Here is an 11,997-nt window from a genome sequence, read left to right as displayed (position 1 = left end):
TTTGAAGGTTAAACAACAATAGATGCAGAAAATTGAAACATGTCATTATTCAGTTTAATGAAGCAAAGCCAAGTTTGCATGAGCAGAAAACAAGAGTGATGCTACACTGATACCAACAAAAGTGGCTTAGAGCACAGAATTCCAATTAGAAATGTGAAAAGGCGTGTGGAATTTTGGTGGAGAATTTAAGCAACAAGACATGTTTGTAAGGCTTCTGAGGGGTGACGATAGTTGATGGAAAATTAGGGTGATTCACAGAATCAGGGAATGCTTGGCTCTCCAAACACAGTGCTGAACGTGGCTGATAAACAAACCCACCTTTTCCCTTATCATTCTCCACAAAATTAGCAGTGTAGAACTGCAAACCAGGAGCATTTGTGAACAGTTTCATCACTCTCCCTGATTTCTTATCCACCACTATGGCACCAAGCTTTATTATCTCTTTGCCTTTTGCACCATCAAGCACATAGTTGATGTCATAGCCATTGGTCTTTGGCAATTGGTTGATCCTTTCCCCAACCCTGTGTGGTTCAAGGAAGTCATATGGGGTACCCTTCACAGAGGCAAATTTGCCTGTGGGAATGAGATGATCATCCAAAAGGGTCACTTGGGATCCAAAGATCTGAACCACTTCATTAAGAATATTGCCACTGTTGTGGTTTCCTAGGTTCCAGTATGCATGGTTCAACAGATTCACCGGTGTAGGCTTGTTCAGTGCTTTTGCTTTCATGATTATACTCAGTGAGTTTTTCCCAAGAATGTAGCTCACTGTTACTAGCAGGTCCCCAGGAAATCCTGAAACACAAATACTCAATTATGCAGATGCACTCTTTCAACAGGCTAAAATGCTCTCTTGGTTCTTGTTTCTTCATATTACAAATTGTGCCAAAAGAAAGATGAGATTGAAAGAAAAGGTTTGTTTTAGTTACATAAATGCAGGTGTCATGGTTCAGCAAAGAAGTGAATTTTAACTCTAATTTAGTCTTACAAAATCAGTTTGTAAAGTAAAGTTTACACTTATTTATATACTGCAAATTAGTCTCATATCTAGTCAATGACTTTAGTCGATGACTTTAATATTATGTTCAGAAATGAACTTTAAACTTAATTCAGTTTATAAAATTGATTTATAAAGTGAAGTTTGCTGTCATTTGTATATACCATTCTGTAAATTAGTTTTATTTCTAGTCGAAGAAAGAAATAAAGTTGATAGCATTCTCATTTACCTCCTTCGCCATCAAAACTGTGGTAGCTGAAGGTGATTCTTGGTCTATCTCCCTCTTTTATATACTTTTCCACATTCCAAAGAACATCACTGAATGCTTTGGGTCCAGCTACAAGTAAGGTGCGTGAGAGAGCATGAGTTAGTCTTTCTGTATGAGAAAATTAAGACTTGAAATTGTGTTCAATGATATTGCAGCAGCATAGACCATAAATTATGGAAAAGTTGTGTGGTAAAACATACAATGAAGTGTGTTGTTTCCTTCATTAGCAACTAATTTGTAATGGACTCCATTCAGAGTGAACTGAGCTCCTCCAATTCTGTTACCAACCCTGCCAACCGTTGCTCCAAAGTATGATGAATCATTCTGCAAAATGTTTTGCAATTTTAATCACAGTTAATGTTCTTAGCTCTTTCATTTTTACACACAATATTCTTTACTTTAGTTATTTTATAAAAGAAGATAAGCTCACAATTTTTTATAAAGAAAATGAAACAGATACAAACGTTGAAAAGTCATTTTCATTGAATTTTTGAATTCTAGTTTATGTGTATATAATATTCATCTCGTGTTGAATGCTTCACACTAAAAGAAAAAAAAAATCCTTTTTATTCAATAAAATATATCAAGATGTTGACTAAACACGTATGGACCATTCCCCTTGATATGGATCTATCTATGTCAGACACATAAAACTACATTTATCATTTTTATAAAAATAAACTCAAATTTTATATATCTCAAAGTCATTAATTTCTGACTTTTTGTCCTCCTTTTATATTATCTTCTGTTCATCGCATTTATGATATGTTAAATTCAAATTCTAGTGTTTTCATTTAAGTGTGTACAGTACAGAGTAAATTCTTCCTACCCTCTCATTAAAATGAAAAATATCTTGGTACTTTGAACAAACATTCCTAGAAACTATTAGAAGAAGAAAAATATAAAAAGTGAATTCGCTTCTTTACATTAATTAAAATTAGGTTATGTAAAAATAAATAATTTAAATGAACTATATAAGAGTTTATATATATATATATATATATATATATATATATATATATATATATATATATATATATATATATTAAAATTCTTATGACTTACAGTGTATGCCTTGGGAGAATCATATCCAAGAACAATATCACCCAACACTCCTTCATGGATGAAGAAAACATAATGAGTGTGTTGAAATGTATAAAAATAAGGAAAAATTGATGAAAAGGTTTGAACTGTGTACCATTTTTATCAGGAAGAATGACAGATACAAGTGTTGCACCCCAGTTGGTGACCTTGATAGAAAAATCACCTTTCTTCAGCTCAAATAACTTGATATCATCCTTCTTCTTCTTCTCATGAGAGCCATGGACAAAACCAGAAGCAGCTAAGAACAGAACACACGACAACACAAAGATCTTGGTCATTGTATTATGGTACCAAGCATTTAAGGAAACTCTGAGAATGGTGTTTTCTGGTGTGTGAAGAGAAAACAGATAAAGTGCAAAAGTGAATGCTAAAAGTTTAGTGGTTTCTGATACTTAAAAGAAGATTCAAAGTAGATCTAATAATGGGATAATTAATATATGGAGTCAAGTCGACTTGTAAATGCTTCTTAGTTGTCATCATGTGCTATAGTACCAACTCAATCATTCTAAATAATTCTTAATTCTTTTAGAATTTAATTTATTTTTTTATAATGATATTTTAATAATTCTTTTTATAGTCTAAAGTGGATTTTTTTATGTGATTTTAAAGTATTAAAAAAAATGGAAAGTCATCTAAAAAATATTATTTAAAATTTATATTATAAAAAAAAATTGTCAAAATTTAATTATTAAAGTATCATTTTTTTTTCTTTAAGATTTCAAAAGCTATTACCTTCTATTTTGATATAATACTTTTTAATTGGAGGGGTGAAATTATATATAATTCGAAAATATATACATTTTAGAAGAAAAAAATGTATGGTCCTTCTATAAAATATTTTATACTTTTTTTGTGAAATATTAAATTTGGTACATTAATAATGTTATTTTAAAAAATGAACAAAACTAACTAAAATTAATTATTTTTATTGACACGTATGTTTCTGTTCGACATTATAAAGGGAGTGTGATAATATATGTTTACAAGCTAAAATGAAAAGGTATTTTTAAAACACTTGAAGAAAACCTCACAAAACATTAGAGACATATTTTAATTTTTTTTTTTTTTTGTAATAGTATACTGTTGTTAATCCGACAAATTTTTACATTCAGTAAGATTAAATACAAATTCTTTGTTAAATTGGTTGTACCTATAATTAGTTTAAATGATGATTTAATATTCCAAGTCACACACAAAATATTAATAAATGTGAATTCTAATTAAATAACTTGTTTGCGTGATTTATTGATTAAAGAATTAATAAATACAAATTATCAATATTTTTTTATCTAAATATATATTAGATCAGTGATATTTTTGAAAGAAAATGAAATCGAAGCAGATTTAAAATAAAAGCTTGGAGCCTACATATGCAATAGCCGCCGGCGGCTCTCATCGATTGGCTGCAAATTATTATTATAATTATCTTCTCACATTATCCTATAACAATATTAATTAACACTAATTACATTATATGTAAGAAAATTATTAGAAAAATGTTAATGTTTGATATTTGGATCTTTATCCAAAATTGTAATTCCGTTCCCATCTTAAACATTGAAATGGGAGCCAAAATTGTATTATTATAAATAGATTTCAATGTTATAAATTTACATTACCAGAAAATATACTAATATGATTATTAGTGTAGTATTTTATACATTTACTTTAATAAGTTAATTATCTTTCTTTTTTACCTAAACCTTATCATGGCCTCCATGTAATTTCCACCATTCATATGAACAAAATTAAAATTTTAAAACATTGAGATTTATTAATTGTACTAAGCATGTCCATATAAGGTAAAAGCTTTTATTAAAATGTGTTATTAATGTAATTTTACTAAGCTTTCTAATGTCAATTCTTTTAGAAATTTTTGGTTATAAATATAAGATTAAATATGTTTTGGATCACTTAATTTTTAGTGAAAATTAGAATTAGTTCATCTTCGAAACTTTAGACCAATTTAGTCTCACATCTTTATAAATGCATGAATTTAGTCTTTTTAACCAAATTTTGTTAAGTTTATTTAATGTTTCAAGCATATTTCATAATAGTATTTGAGTTATTTATACCATTTGACACATTTTCGCTTCAATGTTAATTCAAATACTATCATAAAACACATTTGAAATGTCAAATAAACTTAAAAAATTTAGTTAAAAGAACTAAATTCAACCATTTCTAAAGTTGAGAAACTAAATTGGGTCAAAATTTCAAAGAGAGACAAATTTCAAATTTCACTGAAAGTTAAGAAACCAAAAACATATTTAATCTTTAAATATATTAACTAGTTGGCGAAAAATCTTTCCTTTTTTTCTATAATGTTAGACTTAGATATTCATTTTTGTTCTCCTTTTGTAATATATGTAAGATTAAGAAGCTTTAACTCACTGTTTGAAAGTTTGTAGAAAGAATAAAGGAATTAAAGACCGGAGAAAAGATAAATGATAAAATGTGTGAACTTGTGGTTTGCTTATTTCAAGTTATAATATAAAAATCACATTTATATTTGATTTTATTTTCAAGATAAATATAAACAATGCTGAGAAGATGTCTAATAACGTCACAGGCTTGAAGACTCATCTTCAAAAAATTCTCTTGTTATCTTCATTGATCATAATGAAATATAATAACGATCGTTGGTGGTGGAAATAAAAAAGAAAATGTGGATGAACTTGGTGCATTGAGCAAGTGAATTATTATTTCTATAGGTTGTCACTCTAGTATTAACTAAGCTCCAATGATTTGTCAAATAATAGAAAAAATGTGTGAGACTATTCAAAGGATGCAAAAGAGAGGACACTTCAAGAAAAGATGAAGCAATTGATAAAAAATTCATGAATAATAGAGTGAATGCATACGCCAACAATATGAGCAAATAAAACTTATTTTGTAGCACATCAAACAGAATAATCGTATGTCAGACCCTTCTGATCCTCCTAATAATGGAGATGATATAGTATATCATACTAGTGATGATAGATGAAAGGACCATTCACTAACAAAAAACAAGGCTTTTAACATATATTATTTTAGGCTTTAATGTCAGGTTTTACAGACACTGACACCACTATCAACCCAAAAACCTTAAGGCAATGGGTTTATGGGTCAAATCCTAACAATCTCCCCCTCAAGGGTGAGTCCCTTCAACCACATTGGTACACCCCCCTCCAGCGGAAGCTGCCCAACCACGAGTACTCCTTTTCTGCCCTTACTAGGACCATACTGGTACTGCACTCGTTTGAGTCGGTATTAACCATCGGCTCTGATACCACTTGTCAGGTTTTACAGAGGGGGTATCACTAGGAGATACAACACACCAATGAGACCTGAGCCCAACCACATAAGACACTGACACCACTCTCAACCCAAAACCTTAAGGCAATGGGTTTATGGGTCTTTATTCTTATATGGTGCTCTATTTTCTCAATTCTGGTCAATGTGGGACTTAGACTCATACTTGTATTCCTAACATTTAAAAGTCTGTTAAAGGTCCAATGTCATAGGGAGAGACGTTAAGTTAACATCCGTTGTCCATAAACAAGTGTTAATTAACATCTATTACATTTATAACAAACATTGAACAATAGACATTAATTTGTTAGGGGTTTTTTTGCACATATTTTCCTCATTGAAACCATGGAAAATCAATATACAATACAAGAATACACCACAAAAAAATTCAAATTTTTGCCTGGGTTGACTTAGCTCAACCTTCAGCCTGTATCGACTCGTCTTGACCTTCGTTTCAGGCTGACTCGGCTTGACCTACAATTTGGGCTTAAGTCGACTCGACCTTCGGTACATGTCCAACTTAGGTCGAATTTCGACACAGGTCCAACTCGGCTCGACCTTCAACCTTGACCCAACTTAATTAACCTTTAGCCTAGTCCCAAATCGCCACGACCTTTGACCGAACTCAACTTGACAAAACCTTCAGCCTAGGACAACTCAGTTCGAACTTTAGCCCAAATTGACTTCGTTTGTCCTTCATCCTAGGCCGACTTATCTCGACCTTTGACCTAATTGACTCGTCTCGATCTTTGGCTCACACCAACACATATTAACCTTCGGTCTAAGCCTATTCTTCTTAAACTTTTGTCCGATCTGAATATATTCAGCTTTCAGCTCTAGCTGACTTTGTTGAACCTTCAGTTCGAATTGAGTTTTTAGCCTTAGTCAACTAGATTGAACATTCAGCCTAAGTCCACTTAACTCAACCTTTGTGAATATTGTGAAAAGTAGTAGAATTTCAAATTACTTATTTTTTTTAGTATTTAAATTTTTTTTATTTTATTCTTTTGAAATATCTTTTAAAATATCTTAAATTTTAATTTCTTTTTAATTACTTATTCAAACAAGTCATTTTAATGCGAAAAATTTCAAATTCTTCAAATAAATAAATTACTCTTCTAAATTATGTCATCCAAACACAACATTAGAGTTTGGAATTTTATCAGAAAAATCTATCTGAAGAAATACTTTATGGTGGTCACTTGCATCACTCTATGGACTCTTCACGATTAAACTTGCATTCTTAATTGGCTTACCAACGACTTCTAATCCATGTTGAACTTATTTTAGCCAAATAGGTCAATGCTTTGGATTAAACTTTTTAATTGAATGAGTAGGTGAAAACGTGAAGATTTGGGTTGTATATATAAAGATAACATCGCCTAGTTGATTATTTATATTCTTACAAGATTTAGAGGAATTTTGTCAAATCGCTTGATCTATTATTATTGGTCTCAACATGTTTAGAAGTCTTCGATCTTCTATTACTCTCATCTCGATTTTGAAATAGTGGTTTACTTATAAAAACAAATTCACTTCACCAGTATACATAAAATTCAACAATTTAAATTTCTAATTTTTTCCTTTTCATACATCATTATTCTTAAACCAATTACTAGCTTCCTTTATCTTCATATTTCTCATGCACTTAAAAACTTCATCTTGAAAGATGTTGTGAATTAAGAACACTCATAAATTTCTAACGATGAAAATCTCAACTATTCAACACTGTAAGAATCAATACATTTATCCTATTCTATCTAAATATTTAAAACTAACCCACACATCATAAAATATAAGCTTGATCAAATTTAATCTTAAATATATAGTAAATTTAATTATTCATTTCTCAAAGAATATTACACAAAAACATATACTTATAGATAAATGGTTTAAATACTAATTTTGTTCCTATTTTCATTGAATTTATTTAATTTAGTCTTAATATTTTAAAATTTAATAACTATTTTAACTGGATTTTGAAATCGAATGCTTCCTTAAACATGTTTTCTTTCCTAAATTGTGAGGAAAATGAGAGGATGAGTGCTGGTGGATGGATGAATATAAGAAGAGAGAGAAAAAGTATTTTGATTTAATTATTATTTTTGTTCATATTTTTGTCAAAAAATTTTAAATTAGTCCTCTATTTTTTTTAAGTTTCAATTTAGTCCTGATTTTCAAAAAATTAATGCAATTTGATCTTTTTTGTTAATTTTTTTGAAGTGATTCAATAATTTTTTTATCAAAATTGGTATTATGGTTATGTTAATTACATCAAAAAAGCAAATCATCTTTATTAACAACTTCAATTTTGATGAAAAATCTTTGATCCGTTTCAAGAAATTTAACGCAAAAAAAACAAAATTGCATCAATTTTTTTAAAATTGGAACTAAGTTGAAACTTAAAAAATATGGAAGACTAATTTAATATTTTTAGATACCAAAAAATAATTAAACTAAATATTTTTTACCCTAATCAAACTGTTAAGGGTCATTTAAGGGATTTTAGAAAATTTTGTGAATGCAGAAAAAAAAGTTGGAGTTGCATGAAGAAATCCCCAAAAGATGGGCTGGTGTAACATGCCTGAATAAAGGGCTCTGTTGTTTGGGCTACTTGAGTCCAAAACCAATCACCAAAAGGGGATTTCTTTTCACATGCCTTGTTTTCTTTTTCCAGCCTATAAATGTTGAATTCCATTATCTAATCCAAAAATCATTTCAAGAGTTTATTTTAGATTACATAATCGAATTTTTATTTTCAAAAAAAAAATTAAATTGTGCAATTCATAAGTCATAATCTGGATGTCAATTTTTTTCTAAGCAAAAAACATAACTTTTAAATTATACAATTGGAATATATTTTTATTATGACTTTTGGCAATCCAAAAGTGACTTATAGATCAGGAAGTCTATATTTTACCATCCAAAAGTCATTCTAAAAGCTTATTCTAGATTACATAAAGTCATTTTTTTTTTCAAAAATAATTGACTTCGTTAATGTTCGATCTAAAATAGGTTTTCAGATTACACAATTTGAAAGCTACTCTTCTTAAAAAACTTCTTAATTTTACAATTTGAAAATTTTTAGGTCATAATCCGAAAGAGAGAACAACTAAGACAAAGTAAAAGTCTAAGTTTAATTTTGTCTTTTACACACTCCATTATTGAATATATAGAATAAAACCATAGAAATGAAAAGAAAAAATTAAAAAATCCTCTTCCCAAAAACTAGGGTGATCATGGATTGGATTTTTAATGATTTAATCCACATCCATTTTGGATCCAAATAATTGGATTAGATTTTCGATCCAAATTCATTTTTTCAAAAAAAGTAAATTGGATTTTTTAAAAATCCAAGACCAAATATTTAGATCAAGTTTAAATCCAGATCTAAATATCTGGATAAAGTTCAAAATCCGAAATCCATTTTTCATAAAATAACTTCAAATTAAATTTTTTAAAACTTGTGTCCATAGGGCTGGCACCATAGAATTTGACAGATTTTTTGTTGGGGCCAACGAGGCCAAATTTCAGCATGGGATGAACTCGGATGACTTTCAAACGAATTTCGGTCGGGGACGACGTGACCAAATTTAGGCCAAGGTCGACTTGACCAAATTTCAGTCGAGATCGACTTGACTTGATTCGACTAAATTTCGGCCAGCGCCGATTTTGCCTAATACGACCAAATTTTGGCCAGCTCCGACTTGGCCAAATATGACCACATTTGGGCCAGGGCCTGATCAGTCAAATTTCGGTCAGGGTTGACTCCACTAAATTCGCCGGTCGGTACCGACTTGACTGAATATGGCCAATTTTCGATCATAGCTGACTAAGTTGAATATAGTCAAATTTCGTTCGGGACTTACTCGACTGAATACAGTTAAATTTGGGCTAGTATCGACTCGACCAAATTTTGGTCATGACCAACTCGACTGAATTTGGCCAAATTTAGGTTAGGACCGACTCGCCTAAAGATAACCAAATTTCGGTCGCGATCGACTTTGCCGAATATGACCAAATTCAGGTTAGGACCAACTCAGTCAAATTTTGGTTGAGGCCAACACGACTGAATTTTGACCGAAAACGACTCGACTGAAATCGGCCGAATTTCGGTCGTGGCCGACTTAGTTGAATCAGCCAAAATTCGATCGTGACCGACTGATTTGAATACGGTCAAATTTCATCCTAGGCCATCTCAGCTGAATACGACCAAATTTGGGCTAGAGCCGACTCGGTCAAATCTCAATCAGGGCCAACTCGATTGAATTCGAACGAATTTTGATTGGAGCCAACTAGGCTAAATACAACCAAATTTTGGTCGCGGTTGTCTCGGTCGAATACAGTTAAATTTTGTTTAGGTCGACTCAGCCCAATGCAGTCAAATTTGGGTCGGGGTGAACTCAATCGAATACTTCCAAATTTTGTCCAAGACCAGCTGGGCCAAATTTCGATTGGGACCGACTTGATAGAATTTGGCCTAATTCAACCAAATTTTGTATAGGGTCATGCCAACTCAATCAAATACGACTAAATTTGGGCTAGTCCGTCTCAACCTTTAGTCTAACCTAACCAAAAATATAAACTGAAAATTTGGATTGAATATTTTGGATTATCCATTTTGAAAATCTAGATTTAGGGTATGGATATACAACCCATAAAATATATGAAATGTATATCAGATTGATATCTAGATCCAATAAAATGGATTGAATTTTTAATAAAATGAATATTAAATGGATTAGATCATAGCAAAAATGGATTGGATCATGAAAATTAGATTTTTTGTTCATCCTTAGTTTAACTTTTCATATCATCCTCTGCTTCCTTACGCTCATTTAAGAGTTCAATAAATATAAATTATTGTTGTTATCCTCATAATTTTTATTTTTAGGTGTTAAATAAACATTAATTATTACTTTTACCCTCATATTTGTATTCTTTCACTTATATATGTATTTAATCTTTTTTTATTAATACAATTTTTTACAATAGTATAATTTAAATTTGTTAGTACAAATTTATGGATACATTAACAATTCTTTTATTAAACTTCTAAAATTTTTAATTAATTGTAAGGTTTAGTTTATGAATATAAATTTCAAGGTTTAGTGTTTACGGACGTCTCACGTCTCACGTTGCACATCTCACGTCTCACGTCTCACATCTCTCGTCTCACGTCGCACGTCTCTCTCGTCTCATGTCCCACGTCTCACATCTCACGACTCATATCCCACGTCCCACGTTTCACGTCACACGTCTCACATCTCACGTCTCACGTCTCACGTCCCACATCCCACGTTCCACGTTTCACGTCTGATGTCCCAGGTCGCACGTCTCACGTCTCACGTCTCAAGTCCCACGTCTCATGTCGCATGTCTCACGTCTCAAGTCCCACATCTCATGTCGCATGTCCCACATCTCACGTCCCACGTTTTACGTCCCATTACCCACGTCCCACGTTTTTCGTCTCACGTCCCACGTCTCACGTTTCACGTCGCATCTCTCTCACGTCTCACGTCCTACGTCTCTCATGTGTCACATCTCACATCCCACATTCCACGTCGCACGTCGCATGTCCCACGTCTCAAGTCCCACGTCTCAAGTCTCACATCCCATGTCCCACGTCTCATGTCCCACGTCCCACGTCTCACATCCCACGCCTCATGTCTCACGTCCCACGTCACATCCCACGTCTCACGTCTCACATCCCACATCCCACGTCTCATGTCTCACGTCTCACGTCGCATGTCTCACGCCTCGCGTCCCACGTTTGACGTCTCATATCCTATGTCTCATGTCTCATGTCTCACGTCACACATCCCTCGTCCCACGTTTCACGTCTCATGTCCTACGTCATACGTCCCACATCGTCTAACATCCCACGTCTCACGTCCTACGTCTCACGTCCCATACGTCTTACATCTCATGTCTCACGTCTCACGCCTCTTGTCTCACGTCGCACGTCGCACATCCTACGTTCCACGTATCACCCCCACGTCTCACCTTCCACGTCCCATGTAGCACATCTTACGTCGCACGTCTCACATTATTGCACTGAAATACTTGATTCTTTCATAAAATAATGGTGCTTTGGTTTACTAGTTACAGTATAGCTAAAGTTCTTCTTTGTTGTTTATCCTTCTTTAGATAATAGTTTCTTATTAACCGAAAGAGGGAAGAGAAAATGATATTATTTTACCAGAAATAGGAAAGTTAACCTTATGCAACAACAGTAATTTGAGGCTTTTGCAGATGTATGTTATCATTACATGGATGATTTTAGAAAAGTGTTCAGATGTTGGCAGACAATATTTTCTTTTTTGGTTTT

General features: G+C 32.2%; 1 protein-coding gene across 1 annotated transcript; it reads right to left on the bottom strand.

Annotated features, from left to right (window-relative positions):
* Positions 1 to 21: 21 nt before the first annotated feature.
* Positions 22 to 2,765, bottom strand: LOC114180973 (uncharacterized). The gene is made up of 5 exons (XM_028067275.2): positions 2,464 to 2,765; positions 2,331 to 2,380; positions 1,466 to 1,589; positions 1,227 to 1,334; positions 22 to 795 (listed from the first exon to the last, which is right to left on the bottom strand). Exons 1-5 carry the CDS (start codon positions 2,645 to 2,647, stop codon positions 146 to 148), a joined length of 1,116 nt encoding a protein of 371 aa, XP_027923076.1. The 5' UTR covers positions 2,648 to 2,765; the 3' UTR covers positions 22 to 145.
* Between the last annotated feature and the right edge of the window lie 9,232 nt (positions 2,766 to 11,997).

This window comes from Vigna unguiculata, chromosome 4 (genome assembly GCF_037176805.1).
Source record: "Vigna unguiculata cultivar grain cowpea cultivar isolate G323 ecotype 2 chromosome 4, ASM3717680v1, whole genome shotgun sequence".
Lineage (NCBI taxonomy): Eukaryota > Viridiplantae > Streptophyta > Magnoliopsida > Fabales > Fabaceae > Vigna > Vigna unguiculata.
Note: the sequence above shows the minus strand (reverse complement) of the source record. Positions and strands in the feature narration are given on the sequence as shown.

Coding starts and splice junctions, on each gene's coding strand:
- LOC114180973 (XM_028067275.2), bottom strand. CDS start 2,647: ATGACCAAGATCTTTGTGTTGTCGTGTGTTCTGTTCTTAGCTGCTTCT. Junction 2,381..2,463: donor CATTCTTCCTGATAAAAATG/GTACACAGTTCA, acceptor TCATCCATGAAG/GAGTGTTGGGTGATATTGTT. Junction 1,335..1,465: donor AGGAAACAACACACTTCATT/GTATGTTTTACC, acceptor CCTTACTTGTAG/CTGGACCCAAAGCATTCAGT.